At 29.1% G+C, this 17810-nt stretch overlaps 1 protein-coding gene across 2 annotated transcripts in view; it reads left to right on the top strand.

The window, feature by feature from the left end:
* The window catches only part of LOC100197954 (protein transport protein Sec31A), a 102849-nt gene extending 85920 nt beyond the window's left edge, over nt 1–16929 (top strand). For both annotated transcript variants that reach the window (XM_065813433.1, XM_065813432.1), the window contains exons 24-28: nt 7166–7308; nt 7388–7486; nt 11302–11373; nt 11562–11604; nt 16624–16929. In XM_065813433.1, coding sequence (XP_065669505.1) covers nt 7166–7308; nt 7388–7486; nt 11302–11373; nt 11562–11604; nt 16624–16760 — 494 coding nt within the window. In that variant the 3' untranslated portion in view covers nt 16761–16929. The remainder of the gene's footprint in view (nt 1–7165; nt 7309–7387; nt 7487–11301; nt 11374–11561; nt 11605–16623) is intronic.
* The last annotated feature ends 881 nt before the right edge of the window (nt 16930–17810 follow it).

Raw genomic sequence — 17810 nt, 5'->3', positions numbered from 1 at the left:
TAAAAAGTAAATTAGGAGTTGTCCATAATGGTTGCTTTATACAGACTTTTTAGATAACCTTTAAGGCTACTAGAAACTTTGTATCCATTGTCCAAAAACTGTTTTAAATTGAAATGAACAGATTTAGAGGCCTAATCAGTAGGGCAGGTCATAATCATACTTTTTTTTTAGTTTTGAGAAGCAGCACTATGTGGTGTTTATGAATTGGTATAATAAATTATACAAACTATATTTAAAAAATTTACACACACCCTTGGCGTGTGTAATACACATACACTACAATTATTGCATAAAATAAACATTTTTTAACTTTTTTCATTTAAACAATTTTATCAATTCATGTAACACTAATTTTTAAGTTTTTAATTATATTTTATTTTTATAATTATAATATAGAGTTTTACATCCCATATTGATTTGAACAATATTACTTTGCTATAATAATATTTATGTTATTTTAGAACAATTAGTACAAGATGCAGTAAATTTTAATAATATTTTATTAAATTCCTTTTAGCCTCTATATTTGTTATATATTTTACAGTAGAAACCTATATATTTTGTTTCTTAGCAATTAAAAGTAGTATATAATTAATAAAAAGCAAATCATATATGGCAGCATTTCATACTCGCAGTAATTCTGACAACTTGACATTTGGGCAAGGTTCTAAATTTCCAGCAGCAATCATACCTACAAAAAGAGATATTGTAAAATATTGCTTTTATGTAGGCAGAAATAAAAATGCTAAAGGCATATGGTTAAGTAAAAACTAGAGAAATGGAAAATATATAACATAAATTTAGTTTTCCAACAATTGAAACAGAAGGAATTTTCTCTAAGAAGATAAATGGAAAAAGCTTTCATTTTTAATAAAGTTTCTAGACTTAGAAGAAATTATAATTTATATGCAAAATTTTAAAATGATAATTTTGATAATTAAAAGCTTTTGACAAAATGTTTGATATATGTTTGTGCAATTGTTATGATGCAGCAGTAGAAATAGAGAAATGCACTTGTACTTTTAAAGTGCCAATGAAAGAATGGGATGTGTTTGTTGGACAAAAGCAACGCAAAAATCAACTTGAACTGCTTGATCATACTTACACATCTACTTTAAAAAAAACTGAAACATCAAAAAAAAAAAATTGCAACAAGGTGACATCAGTTAAATACACATAAAAATGTAGAGAAAGAGATGGATTGCATTGCTGCTGATGATTTGTATGAATCTGAGGAAAGTATCGAATTAGATTCATCTAATGATGAAAATGATAAACTTTATAAATCTGATTATTTCTTAAACAAATGTAATCAAAAAAGGACTTTTTATGATAAACTGGTAATTGTGGCAGATCGTTATCAGGACAGTTGCAGAGCAACTGCTGGTATTGTTAATGCTGTTTTAAAAGACATGAGAATACTAAATGAAACAAATATGCTTGATAGGAAAAAAGTAAAACAAGAAAGACTTTTTGTTGGACAAAAAAATGTAATTGGGAGAAAATGTGAAAATTTGAAATTACAAATATTGGTTTTAATGGTAGAAAAGACAATAACAAAAGAAAATAACAGCTACAGGAATAGTTAAAGATGAACATGTTACAATAGTTAGAGAACCAACAAGCAGCTATATAGATCATCTCATTGACATGCACTTGTTGTCGCGTCATGGAAAGAATGGTCAATGTGCGTGTTATAGAGTACCTAACTCAATGTAGCCTATTAACTCATAATCAACATGGTTTCCTGAACAATCACTCCACCTGTACAAATCTCTTAAAATCTGCAAAGTATTGGAACATCGCACTTGATAACCACCAAATAATAGATGTTGTATATATTGATTTCTAAAAAGCATTTGACTCTGTCTCACATTCCAAAATGTTAGTTAAACTTGCATCATATAACATAGGAGGTAATCTTCTAAATTGGATTTCTGCATTTCTTACTGATAGATATCAACAAGTTAAAGTTGGTTGTTCTCTATTAAACTCAATACATATTGTCAGTGGAGTTCCACAGGGTAGTGTGTTAGGTCCTACATTGTTTCTATTATATGTTAATTATTTAACTGCTATAACTAATAATCTGGATTGTCGTATAAAACTTTATGCAGATGATATAAAGTTATATAGTTCATACCATGACATGGATCTAAGCCAGGATTTAGTTGTTGCTCTAAATAGACTTGTAATGTGGGCAGATATGTGGCAACTAAAAATTGCTAGTAGTAAGTGTTTTTCACTTAGAATAGCATCTCCCTCATTATGCAAAGGTATAGAAGTTAACTATAAATTAGGTGAGTGTACTTTAGCTCCTCCAACCCAAATGACCTAGGAGTTACAATGGACTGTAACCTTAATTATAAAAAACATTTTTCTAATGTCATCCATCAAGCTAACTCTAGAGCATACTTAATCTTGAAATGTTTTAAAACTCGCAACCCTTGTATCCTAGTTAGAGCTTTCACTGCCTATATACGACCAATTTTAGAATATTGTTCTCCAGTTTGGTCGCCACACCAAATTGGATTGATTAAATCAGTTGAAAGTGTCCAATGAAAATTTACTAAGAAAATTAGGAACCTAAGAAATTTGTCCTATCATAATAGACTACAGTTGCTTGGTTTGGAATCGTTTGAAGTTCGGCGCCTTAAAATTGACTTAGTAAAGTGTTTTAAAATTTTCTGTAAACTTATTTGTACAGAACAATCTTTGAGATTGACAATAATAGCCACACCCAGGGTCATATTTTTGAAGTTATTTATGGCCACGCTGTTAATGTCCATCTTTGTATGGGCCTTCGTGTCCTTTAGAACATGTATTTGATGTTTCTATCTATCATCTAACACCTGATAATGGAACTTCTTCCTGCATTGATGATGAAATTCTCTTTTTTTTTATATTTGAAACTGGCAGTAATGGTTCTTTAAATGCTCTCTTATGTGATGCAACTGTAGTAAACACTGGTAAGTTTAGAGGAGTGATAAAACTAATAGAAACAGAACTTGATAGACCAGTCCAGTAGCTCGTTTGTCAACTCCATTTGAATAAACTTCCATTTAAACATGTGTTCAAGTTAATTGATGGAAAAACTTCTGACCCAACTTCATTTAAAGGAGATATTGGTTAAAAAATAACAGAAGACTTAACTAATTTAGCAGTAATTCCTTTCGGGAAAAAAAAGTGCTTTTTATATACTTGCTGATAACATCCTCAGTACATTAAGCTCAGATCAAAAATATTTTTACAGTATCTGTTTATCTATTCAATCAGGAGAGGTTTCAAAAAAATTATCTATAAGTTTTCCTGGAAACATTCATCATGCTCGGTGGTTCATAAAAGTAAGTCGTGTTCAAAATCAAGAGAACTTGTTGACTTGGTTACAATTATTATGCAATGCTATGCACCAGGATGGTTCCATATTAAATCACATTTTTTGACAATAGATAGTGCTCAAAACTTATGGTATCTGGCTCAAATAATAAGAAATGCAGTTATTGGTGTATAATTCAAGGAGGTAATAGAGCAAGTTTTAAAACAAAACTCATATTTTGCCAACACTGAGAATATATTATTGGCAATGGTAAATGACGAAAGAAAAGAAGTTAGAACTGCAGCCATACAAAGGATACTCAAGTCCAGAAATACTAACGAACACAATAGATATTTTAAACTTACTGTACCCCTAAATATTGAAGCTAATCATTATAGTGAATTGGTAAATTAGGACATTGAGAAAGTTAATTCACCACCTTTACTGAATGTCTTTTCAAATGAAGATATTTTGATAGCCAATAACAGTCAATTAAGTATTCCAAAATATCCTTGGCAAAGTCAAAATATAGAAAGAATTGTTGGAATAGTCACAAAAGCATTAGAAATTAGATTTGGCTATGGAAATCATCATAAATTTGTAGTAAACTTATTGAAATCTAGGGGGGAAAATGCCTAACAAAAGTGTATTTTTTTTTTATAGCATTAAAAATATTTTTTCATGTTGGTGCTTATCTTATAAATGAATTTTGGTGCTTATCTTGAAGTGTTTTTAATTATATTCCTTTTTAAAACAGTATATTATTTGAGAATTTATATTGTATATAAACTAAATCACAAAAATTAAATGGTATAAAACACAATTAAGATGTAAATTGCTAACCATAACCACATTTTTCTCTAAAATGCTATAAAATCTGATTTTGCGTGAGACCCCTATGGAGGCTAGCACAGACCTCAAAATTGCTATACAACATTTTTATATATTTAGGAACCCTACACAATATGCTGCTTCTTAAAAAAAGTTTGACCTGTTCTACTGTTCAGACCAAATACCTAATCCTTTATTTTGATAGAATTTTAACATAAATGAAAAATTACACTTGCACTTGGTTTACAGTTCATGCACTTGGTTTACAGTTAAAACAATTGCCTGAATTGAAAAATTTTATACTTGTTAATGGTTGTTTCATATTCAAAAAACAAGTCATACCCAAAAATTGCAACAGATTTTAAACATTTAAGGAAATAATTATAGAACCAATATGTTGATTTTTTTTAGATGATTCAAGTTTCAATAACTTTTCCAAATATTACCTTAAAAATGTAATTCTTTGATAATTTTCTCTCTTTTATTACTGTCTTGACAAGTTTTAAACTTAAATAGAAGTACCTAAGGGTGAATGTGGAGAAGTTGAGTATTGACTAGGATCAGAAACAAGACGTAAGTCAAGTAATTAAATAATTTGGATTGTCTGGAAAAAAAATTGGAAAGTTGACTATTTGTGTTATAGATTGAGAATGGCAAAAGTTGTGGGCCTTAATGCCTGCAGATTCACTGACACTAGAGCCAAGTCATTCAGAGTGATGAGCATTAAAATCACCAACAACAATGATATTGGCTGAAAAATAAAGGGGAAGTGTAAAATCAATTTGATTAGAAATAGCATTGAAAAGAGTGCAGTTTTAAGAATCAGGAGAACAATATAGAACAAAGAGAAAGGTGATAGAGTGAAGTGGTGCTAAACAAAATCACATAAAAGAATAGTCTGTGGATTCAAAACTAGTTTCCTGACAAATGGGTGAGTTCTTATGAATGTAAATGCCCAGGCCAAGCATGTGACTATTCAAAAGAAGAAGAAAAGAAAAACCAAGAAAAGAATAAATGGTGGTAGTTTTTATTACAACCCATTTAATAAAGTGGTTTTAATAGTTTTAGGGTATCTTAACTTGCTAGTCTGATATGCCAACCTGTTGAAATGATCTGATTGCAGTCCCTAATTTTGATACATAGCTTTGTTCATAATACTTTAAAGAAATATTCTACAGTAGGCGATGAACACTGAAATTATGTTTTAAAATTTATCTATTTAAGTCAAAAGTTTAGATCTACATAGAAAAAGCAAATAGCTATTTTACATGCAATAATGTCAGTGTTAATCAATAACAAAGAGAAGCAAAAATATAAAGATCCAAAAGATAGAAAAACAAACAAATGGAAAAAGCAAAAACTGCAAAATAAGTTAAACAGAGATGCAATGAGCTCTATCATGAGTTAAGAGAACATAAAAAAGAATAAAAAAATTTTCAAAAACCTACAAAAGAAATACAAAAAACAAACAAATACTTGAATAAGACAATTCTTAATATTTGTAATTTTTTTTTTTTTTTGACTTTACTTTACTAAGCCTGCATACAATTTCTTCTTCACTTCAACCAAATTTCTAACTGAAATATGAATGTTTGAATTTGAAATATGAATGTTTGAATTTGAAATATAAATGTATGGATTTGAAATATGAATGTTTGAATTTTTAAATATGAATGTATGAATTAGAAATATGAGAGTCTGAATTTGAACTAGAAATTTACATTTAAATTATTTCAAAGTAGTGAATAAGATTCACATTTTCACCTAGGCCAATAGTAACCAACTTTTTTTTTTTTTTTTACATTTTGTTTTTTTATCTATAATATTGAAACATACTTTAAAAAATTCACCTCTAATGTCAATTTACCATCTTAAGAATCTAATCCTTTGATAATTTTATTTTTCTGTCTTGATAAGTTTTAAACTAGTTGTCTGTAATCCTTTTCAAAATATCCCCTTGAAAAAAAAACAAGTAAATAAAATGTTATTTAACACCATAAACAAAAAAAAGTTTTGCTCTGTTAGACTGAACACCAAAAATCTCAGACAAGGCTTGTTTAACTTTTCTTTTTTTTTTTAATTAAAAGTATTTTCAAAATTTAGGTTATAACTGTATGGTTTTGAAAATGCAAACAGTTTCTGATGGACCCTTTTTCAAAATTTTGTTTTTATGGCATATTTCTTTATGCCATATCTTTTTTGTCTAAATTTTCTATTTTGTCTAAATTTTTTGTTTCTTTATTTTTTCTAATTTTGTCTTTGATTTATGTAAGAATATGAATAATATAATAAGGAATCTTTTCCTTTGATTTTAATGTTAATATGTGAATCTTTTTCTTCAATTTCAATGTAGATATGTGAATCTTTTCCTTTAATTTCAATGTTAGTATGTGAATCTTTTCCTTTAATTTTGATGTTAATATGTGAATTTTTTCCTTTAATTTCAATGTTAATATGAGAATCTTTTTCTTTAATGTTAATGTTAATATGTGAATTTTTTCCTTTAATTCTAATATGTGAATCTTTTTCTTTAATTTCAATGTTAATATGTGATTCTTTTTCTTCAATTTCATTAATAGTATGTGAGTCTTTTTCTTAAATTTCATTAATAGTATGTGAGTCTTTTTCTTAAATTTTAATAATAATATGTGAATCTTTTCCTTCGATTTTAAACCCAACACACTTAAAATTTAGGTGTTAATTACTTCAACAGAAGATGTCATCACTTAAAATTGCCTAAAGTTGCTGTTTGCTTTTCTAAATTTGTTTTGTTTGCTTTAAAATTTTGGTTTTATGATTTTATGAGACAACATAAAAAGTCATTGAGCATAGAATTTTCAAAACAGGCACTTTCAACAAAACTAAACTTCAAGACATTTAATTATTGATTTTTCTTTAAGATCTGAATTTTTGTTTATTGTGAGTAGTTGTTAACAAAATAAAATTTTTACAGTTATGTTCTTTTTTTAAAAAAACCTATTTGACAAAAATTAATTTTTAAAATTTTATTTACTGTAGTGTTGCCTACTTTACCTTCAAATCCTATGGCTCCTTTAAATCCTATGATTCCATCAAATCCTATGGCTTCTTCAAATCCTATGATTACATCAAATCCTATGGTTTCTTCTCCTGTTCAATCACAACCAGAACCAATTAAAAAAGTATATTTTCAAATCCAAATGTTTTTGTAAAAAAATGTAATTAGAATATTATTTTGTTTCTAATTTTTATTTATTAAAGGAGGAATTTATTAAAGCTCCTATACCTAAGGAACATATGGTTGTGCAGGATACATTTGACTCAATTGTAATTCGCTGTAAAAATGCTTGTAATAATCCAGTAAGAGTCATAGTTTTTTATTTTGTTTTACTTTGATATTTTTTAAATCTATTGACTGAAACAAGTTGTATTCATTTCATAAAGAAGAATTTAATAAATTTAATAATAAGAATAAAATAAATTTTAGGTTTTTAAAACCCACAAAAATATTGTCTTTTATTTTAGAAAGCAAACTTTTTATCAATTAAAAAAAAAACTGATTATTTAAATTACAACTTGCAATAAAGAAAAAATGATAACAAAAATTTTACAGAATGTTTTGGTGAAATTAGGATCAAAACATTTATTAAAAATATTTTGACAGTATATATATATATATATATATATATATATATATATATATATATATATATATATATATATATATATATATATATATATATATATATATATATATTTATATATATATATATATATACCACAAAACATAAAAATGAGGTGATTTTTTACCAACTTTAAACACTTCTAGGTCAGCAGTTAGGTTGCCATTACCGAATGTCGACCCTAATTCTGAGGGCTGATATATATATATTATATATATATTATAAATATATATATATATATATATATATATATATATATATATATATATATATATATATATATATATATATATATATATATATATATATATATATATGTGTGGTCGTGGTCTTCGAAGTAACTTTTCTTCTGTTGAGTCTTATCTCTTGCAAAATTCACCAGACCTACTTGCTCTTTGTGAGACTAATTTGAGTTCAGCTGTCTCATCTTGTGATCTTAGTGTTGATGGTTATCTGCCTCTAATTCGTAAAGACTCCAATAGTCACATGCTTGGCCTGGGCATTTACATTCGTAAGAATTCACCCATTTGTCGTGAAACTAGGTTTGAATCCACAGACTATTCTATCATGTGCTTTCGTTTAGCACCACTTCACTCTATTGCCTTTCTCTTTGTTCTATATCGCTCTCCTTCATCTCAAGACTGCACTCTTTTTGACATTATTTCTGATCATATTGACCAAGCCCTCTCTCTTTATCCATCAGTTAATATAGTTGTTGTCGGTGACTTTAATGCTCACCACTCTGAATCTTTAATGCTCACCACTCTGAATGGCTTGGCTCTAGTGTCAGTGACTCTGCAGGCATTAAAGCCCACAACTTTTGCCTTTCTCAATCCCTAACTCAAATAGTCAACTTTCCAACTCGCTTTCCTGACAACCCGAATCATCTACCTTCTCTACTCGACTTATGTCTCGTTTCTGATCCTAGTCAGTGCTCAGTTTCTCCACATTCACCTTTAGGTTCTTCTAATCACAGTTTGATCTCTCTAAAACTAATATCTCATTCTTCTTTATCACCTGAATCCCCCTATTATCGAACCTCTTACAACTACAGCAAAGCTGACTGGGATTCTTTCCGTGATTTTCTTCGTGATGGCCCGACAAATGTGCTTCTTACATAACTTCGTGGATTCAGGCTGGCATGAAATTTTTTATTCCCTCTCGACGATTCCAGGTCAAGCCTCACTCTCCTACATAGTTTTCCTCACACTGTGCAGCTGCGATTGCCAATCGAAACCGTTACTTCCATATTTATTAGCAAAACAATTCTCCAAAAAACAGACGTCTGTTTATTACTGCTAGAAACAATTGTAAAAAGGTCTTGTCTGACGCCAAAACCCGCTATTCTCAGGTCATGAAATCTTGTATCTCCTCTCAAAAATTAGGCTCTTGTGACTTCTGGAGAATCTTTAATAATATCAATAATAAGGGCAAATCTATAATTCCACCTCTCTTGTATGGTTCAGACTTTGTCACCTCACCTAAAGACAAAGCCGAACTGTTTGCTAAAAACTTTTCATCAATATCATCTCTTGATTCCACTAGTTGCGTTCTACCTGATATTGCCAACAAAAAGGTTGATCCTTTGGTTGACATTCATATCACTCCAGCTTCTGTATCTAAAGTGATTTCCTGCCTAGACTCTTCTATAACTTGTGGTCCGGACAACATACCTGTTATTGTCTTGCAGAAGTGTTCTCCGGAGCTGTCATCTATACTCTCAAAACTATTCAACAAGTGCTTATCAGAGTTTTGTTTTCCAGCCTGCTGGAAAGTGGCATCTGTTATTCCTATTTTCAAAAATTCTGGAGAGCGATCTGATTTGTCTAATTACCGTCCCATAAGTCTTTTTCCTATCATTAGCAAGGTTTTTGAATCTTTAATTAACAAACACTTAATTTCTCATCTTGAATCTTATAACTTACTTTCTGACAATCAATATGGATTTCGATCTTCTCGTTCTACAGCTGATTTGCTAACAGTTATAACTGACAGGTTTTATCGTGCATTAGATAAAGGTGGAGAGGTTAAGGCCATCGCTCTTGACATTTTAAAAGCTTTTGATAAAGTTTGGCATGCTGGTCTTCTCCAAAGGCTTTCTTCTTATGGTGTATCCGGCAACATCTTTAAGATCATTGAATCCTTCCTTTCCAATCGTAGCATAAAAGTTGTCCTCGATGGACAACACTCTTCCTCTTATTCTGTAACTTCAGGGGTTCCTCAAGGTTCTATCCTTGGCCTTATACTCTTTTTAATTTACATTAACGATCTTCCAGATATTCTCACATCTAAGGTGGCATTGTTTGCAGATGATACTCCCATTTATTCTTGTCGTGATAAGAAACCAACACCCTCTGATTGCTTGGAGGGGGCATTTGAGCTTGAAAAGGATCTCACTTCTGCTACACCATGGGGCTCACAGCGGCTGGTAAACTTTAATTCAGATAAAACTCAATTTTTTCCAGCCAATCGTTATCGCAATAACTCTTCCTATATTTATGAACGGTGATGTACTCGATGTGTCACCTACTCTTCATCTTCTAGGATTAACTCTTACTTCCAATCTTTCTTGGAAACCATATATCAAATCAGTTGCAAAATTAGCATCTGCTAAGGTTGCATCTCTTCATCGAGCTCGTCACTTTCTTACTTTGAATTCTATTCTCTATCTCTATAAATCTCAAATCCGGCCTTGTATGAAATACTGTTGCCATATCTGGGGCGGATCTTCTAATGATGCCCTCTCTCTTTTAGACAAGGTGCAAAAACGCATTGTAAACATAGTTGGACCTGCTCTTGCAGCCAACCTCCAACCATTATCACATCGTCATAATATTGCTTCTCTTTCTCTTTTCTACAAATACTATAATGGGTACTGCTCTAAAGAGCTAGCGTCTCTTGTGCCATCTACTAAAATTCATCCTCGTGTTACTCGTCATTCAATTAAGTGTCATCCTTTTTCTGTGACTGTTCCTAAGTGCTCCAAAAACGCTTATTCGTCTAGTTTTTTTCTTCGAACATTAATTCTTTGGAATTCACTTCATTCATCTTGCTTTCCTGATTCATATAATTTGCAATCTTTTAAGTCATCCGTCAATCGTTATCTTGCTCTACAATCTTCATCTTTTCTCTTTCAGTAACTTCCAACTTTAATTAGTGGCTGCTTGCAGCCTTGTTGGAAGCGAAGATGTTTAAAAAAAAAATCAATATATATATATATATATATATATATATATTGATCAAGAGATGACAACATAAAAAAGTCTTATATCAGCTTTAAATCATCTAAAATTATAGAATTTATTCTTTTTAATTTTTTTAAGACAGCATTGAACTTTATTTACTGTATTTTATCTATATTTTAATAAAAAATAATTTTTATGAAATAAAATAACTTATAACTCATTTTCTAAGGTTTCTTGTTATGAAATAAAAAACTCTGCTCTTCATGTTTTCAACAGTTTTGAAGTTTTATTTACATTTAAATTTAAGCAAACAAAACGAAAAATGGAAGATGTTAATAGAAAATTGGATATCTTGTATGACTTGTTGCGAGAAAGTAAAGTAAGTTTTATGCTTAACTTCTTTTTCTTTTGTATCGTTTATTCCTATTTACTGTATCTTTAAATATTGGCAGAATGACAATCCCTTAATTATGATATAAAGTTTTATTTTAATTAGAATAAAATGATGATGGTGATAATGATGGTGATGAAAAAATATAATATATTATTTGATTGATTTAAAATTAGGTTTCTCCAAGTGTTTTAAGCGGTCTGCATCAAATGGTTCAAGGTAATTCTTTTAGATTGACACATAAAACTACACAAATTGTTTTGGATTATTTATGCAATCAAAATTGTTTACAAATAGTAAAGGCAAATATACTTATAAGGCTATTGAATTTATCTGATCTTTTATATTATAACATCTAAATATCTTTTTAAATTTTGTAAACATTTTGCTTATTTGTATAAACAAATAAGCAAAATGTTTACAAATTAAAAAAAAAAAGTAGAAATGCCACGAGTATTTAGTGAATATTTAGTATTTGGTCTATTTCCCTGCTTTTTTACTACTCGTAATTCTAATATATTATAATATTTGAATATTGCAAACTATTTAAACCAATTACCAAATTGTAATGAAAAAAATGCACTACCACCAGCAAATAATAAGCAAAGTTTAGTTCTATTAGGATGTTTTGCATTTTCTGACCACAACTTAGAAGGGTTTGCTGTCTAATTTAAGCAAACAGTTTCATTTTAAAGCTAATTTCATTTGCAATTGGACTTTTCTTTTCCACATTTTCATATGTTTGCATATTTTCAGTAGAGATTGGTTTGATCGTTTTTATTTACATTTCTTTTTCTTACAAAGTGGAGATAAATCATCACTGGTGCTGCTAAACACTTGTGATGGTTCATCTGTGTCAAGCAGCTTTTCACTGAGAAGGACTAAGCTTACACTGTCTTAATCTTTCTCAGAGCATATAAAATTGTTTTTGTTTTTCTTGCTGAGTTTAAACCATTCTCATGAAATTTGTTATGGAACATGCATGAATAAAACAAAAGAACTACTGAATAGGTGCAAATTTCATAAGTGCAAACTGGTGAAAGTGCGATCTTTCATAAGTGCGCTAAAAAAATTTGCAAACATTGACATATGTACCAATTGCCATAAGTGCAAAGCAGTTGCCAAAACTGGTCTAAATGGGAACTAGAATAAGTGCGCTAAAAAAGTTTGCAAACTTTGGCATGTGTGAACTGGCATAAGTGCAAAACGTTGCAAAAACTGGCATAAGTGTGAACTGACATAAGTTTGAATTCTACGACTCCATCTATATAATAATGCTGAATTTACTAGTAGTAGTGCCCTTTCGAGCATGTTTGATACAGAACTCTTGGCAGCCATTGTAACCGAGGTAATGGCGAGAAAGAGTCGCAGCACTTTTTTTGTAAGAAAATGTGAACGAAAGTATATGCAAATACCTAATTTATATAAACTTCAAACTATGTAATGTTAAAAATATATCAAATTCTATAGTTTTATTTTCACTTGAAAATTGCATTGCAGCAACATCTCCCTTATTTTGATCTATAGCATTTATTTCCGTTTCATTAAGTCTTTTGTTTGTTAAATAGTTTTAAAGTCATTGTCAGTCAACACCGTCAGTCCTGTGTGGCTGAGCGGTTAGCTCGCAGAGTTTCAGAAGCAAAACGCTGTGGTTCGAATCCTACCACTGGAAACTTTTTTCAATTTTTTTGATTTTTTCTACAATAAAAAAATAAAACACTTGAAGTTTTATAGATATTATGTACATAACATATGTAACGATATTATACGCTGTAAAAAATGAGAGAGAATTTTTAAAAAAGCTTAAAATTTTAAAAAACATCAAAACACCGGTAGAAATTTGTTGCGCATACCTCAAGATAGTTATGTTATTAATGTGTTCAGGTAATTAATCCTAATAAGCTGCAGATGATCAAAAAGAATTATAAACTAAATAAAGAAATAAAATAACCTGTAGCTAACAAAAACTTTAGCTTTTTAGCATTTTAACAATTAAGTTTTTTTTGTTATATTTAATTTTTTGCTATAAATATATACACCCAGATTGAAAAAATTTTTAGTTTTGGTTAGTTTGTCATCCCAGCCATTATGTTTATTGGAAAGCCATATTCTGTTTTTGTTTTTATTTTATGTTTTAGTTCAAGAGTTTCAACTTAATTCATTTGTTTTTGTTTTTTCTTTTTTGATTACTAATTGTTGGGATAAATCATAGGCTGGGTGAATAAAAAAAAAGTAAATGCTTTTACTCAGCGTTTTTAGAGTAATTGTTCAGCTCTACGTGAATAAAAATTTAAGCAAACTCCCTCAAATTATAATTCACGTGAAGCTAAGCAATTTACTTAGATTAATTTATTTATTTAGAATATTAGTTGATTCTTAAACTTTTTTTTTTTTGAAATGTTAGCTCGCAGTGAAATAGAAATCATTTTTCAAATAATACAATAAATTTATAAGCTTGAAATTCGTTATCAGTCGCTGAAAAAGGACAATCATTGTCAGATTAATGTATTGTATTATAGTTGAAATCCTCAGTAGTATTGATGTGTTCTTTCTGATAAATACTTGTTCTCGAGGCATTAATAGATAGCAAAAATGAAGTTATTATACTCATGACGTAGTCGTAGTTGCAAAACGAAGTTGTTGTACTCATGAGTTCAAGAATCGCATCCTATTAGATTTTTATTTTATTTTTGATAAATAACTAATGAACATAAAATACATAGGTAAAAACAAAAATTGTATTGATATTAATTTAAGTTGTAATATTTAAAATTAAATTAAAGTTGTTTCTCCCACAGAGATTAGAAAATTTTAACACAACTTTGAGTTTCTAATGCATCCATGTTCTTTACAAAAACGACTTGGAGTTATTTTTATACTTATAATTAGTTTCATTGTAATTAAATCTTCAGCTATATTTATTTAGTATTTTATTTTTTAGTATTATATAATAGTTATATATATTATTATAGTTACAGTGCTTTTTTACTGCAAATAGGTGCAGTAAAAAATTGAGTACATTTCCTTTTTCAAAACAACGAAAAATCCCATCCATATTTCCTAAAGACTAATAACAAGTTCATATTTACTTTTTTAATAATTTACTTTTCCCAAAGTGATTCAGAAAACATACCGTAAAAGATTGTAAAAAAAAAATAGGCGCACAAACTTTTAATTGATTTCCGTTCTACTTTCTCATATTAAGACTTCTTGACCTTAATATAAGTATAATAATGTAAATAATAATAAGTAAACACATAGAGTCGGAAAGCAGTAAGCGAAGCAACAAATAATAATAAGTAAACACATAGAGTCGGAAAGCAGTAAGCGAAGCAACAAATAATAATAAGTAAACACATAGAGTCGGAAAGCAGTAAGCGAAGCAACAAATAATAATAAGTAAACACATAGAGTCGGAAAGCAGTAAGCGAAGCAACAAATAATAATAAGTAAACACATAGAGTCGAAAAGCAGTAAGCGAAGCAACAAATAATAGGTATAAAGAATGGCTCAAAAGAAATAGCAAGAAAATACAAAATTTCAGATATATTATAAAATAATATAATACAAAATTTCAGAGATATCGCGTCAGATATACTCTAAAAACAACAGGTTGCATCCAACGTCATGCAGGATAAGGAAGGTTAAAAAAAACTACTGAGCGCGAAAATAGTCTTATATTTCATCAAGAGCCAATCCGATGTTAAATTATTGTGAACTCACCAACGCATTTAACGAAGACTGTGTAAAACGTATTTCGTCAAATACGATTAAAAATATTTTACTAAGAAAAAAATTGGTGTCTATGAGCTGTTAGAAAATCTATGTTGACGGCTAGAAATCGGCTCACAAGATTAGGATGGTGGAAGAAGAGAACTGGGTGGTCTTTGAAGGAGTGGAAGCAAGTAATTTTTAGTGATGAAAGTAACTTTAATAAATAGAAAAAGTAAAGTACTTGTCAAAAGATTTAAATTGGAAAAGTAATCGCTTTGTTTTACCGAGGTTGAAAAGTGACGGCGGGGGTGTTGGCATTTGGGACTGTTTTGATTTAAACGCATTAGGAGTGTGTAACATTTATACAGGTTGAATCAACCAACATACATAGAGACGCTAGAGAGCTGCAAGGTTCCATCTGGACATGTGGACTGATTGAAACAAATGGTAGCAATTTCAACAAGAGTTGGCGTAAAAGCATGGATGAAAGAAATTAAAGTAGATTTATTGGCCTGGCCAGCTCAATTACCAGATTTGAATCCAATCGAATCTATTTGGGCTTGGGTGGAAAAAGAATCACTCAAGGTATATACGATCCATCAATAACCTAAAGCTTTATTAGATACCATTTGGAGAAGAGTTGCAAACGATCGTGTAAAATCAATTCAAAAAAGATGTGCTGCTTGCAAAAAAGCTAGGGGATATTTTAAATACTAGCTTAGATGTTATTTTTGTTGCTTTAATTTTTTAGATAATTTTTATTTGTATTTTTTGTTACCATGTTTGATAACGTTTTTATATACAATTTTAAGTTTTAGCATGCCATCCATGATGCAAGATTTGTTTTAAAAAGATTTTTCTCGCAAATAAAAAAATTGTACAATATCTTCTATTGTTTTTATTTTATGACAGTTTAAATATGCTTTAAGCAACAAAATTTTTTTTGAAAGTATTATTGTATATTATAGTTTTATATATTTTTTATTCTTATATTTTTAGTATTAGTTTTCGGCTGTATTTTTTTTGACCAGCAAAATATAACTTAATTATAAGAAGAGTAATTAAGTTTAATTGGCAGTGACGGATCCAGGGGGGATGGTGGATAAAGTCATGCATCCCCCACCACACAACCACCACCACCAAAATCTAAAAGTCCTAAAACATCTTAGAAATGGAGGACTTTTTTTTTTTAGGAGACGCAAATGTGATACAAAATTCAAAAAAATTTCTTCATCCACTCCCACCCTTCTCACACCCCCACCCCTCCACCAAAAACTCCTGGATCTGTTAATTGGATATAGATAATTAGGATAACATTTTTATATACAAGGATAAGTTATAAATGTAAATTATTATTTACCTTTACAACTTATCCAAAACATAATCTCAGTCTTTACTGAGATTATGTTTTGGATTCTCAAAAGATTATCTTTTTTAAAAGTTTATAGTAATTAAATACTAATAATTAAAAAACCTTTTTTTATGTCATTAAAGATAAATGAAAATATTTTGTAATTTTTTTAGCTTGTCAAGTTGGTAATTACATCGTTGGAATACAAATTCATACTCACATGATTTCTACAGGAAATTTTTCTGAGATTAGTTCATTTATGCCGGGTCTCAAAACTTTAATGCAAATTGCTGGGCAACTCAAAGTCTAATTACCATGTTATTAATAATAAATAAATTTTTAACAAATCAATTCTACCAACTTTTTTAAAAGTACTGGTGTAACACTTTTAAATATTTTAATGTAAAATCATCGCAAACATTGCAATTTGTAGTTTATTAATTTTTTTCTAGTTAATGTTGAAAATTTCAAATAATAAAGTTATTGGGGTTTTTTTTTTTTTTAATTTTTTGTGATAAGAAAATGAAATCCATAAACATATTTATATATATATATATATATATATATATATATATATATATATATATATATATATATATATATATATATATATATATATATATATATATATATATATATATATATATATATATATATATATATATATATATTGATATTGATATTGATATTGATTTCTTGTCTTTTAACTTATTGAGTTGATTATTTTTGTTGTTTCCTTTGTATGCTAAAGTTTTTAGCGGCGACTATTTGCAAAAAGCTCTTATTAATAATGCGTTTGAAATTTAAGTACTTGTTGGTTTGCGTATTAAATGAGCATAAAACCTTAAACAATTGTGCTTAGTGAATAATCGTAAGGTCCATTAGTTTTGCAAGACGCGGTTTGAACCACTTGCTCTAATTTTACGTTTTAATTTTAACGTTTTAAACAAGAATTATATCTAAAAAATGTGTTGCATATTGAAATTAATTAAATGTAAACCATGAAAATATTGGTTCTATCATTTTTTTTACAACATACACTACCTTATTTTTTTCAAGTTCAAAAAGTCATCGCGGAACCGAGGAAACTTCTCGATAATGATGAAATAAACTACATAACAGGTAGCGATGTCATTAAAGGTAAAGAACTGGGGTATAGTTCAAATCAAGTAACAAGTATAAATAATAAGCGCAATGTTTTTAGTAACTATACTAATGGTAGGTATGATCCTGCATTTCAAATGACAGCTGCCAACATTTTTGGTTCTTCATATGAAAATTTGTTTGATAATAAAAACCTTGATAGAAATAGTAACATTTACAAATTGCGTCGCAGTTCTATAGAGGAAAATAAACATAT

Source organism: Hydra vulgaris, chromosome 12 (assembly GCF_038396675.1).
Source record: "Hydra vulgaris chromosome 12, alternate assembly HydraT2T_AEP".
In the NCBI taxonomy this organism is placed as follows: domain Eukaryota; kingdom Metazoa; phylum Cnidaria; class Hydrozoa; order Anthoathecata; family Hydridae; genus Hydra; species Hydra vulgaris.
This window is presented reverse-complemented; position numbering and strand designations above follow the sequence as displayed.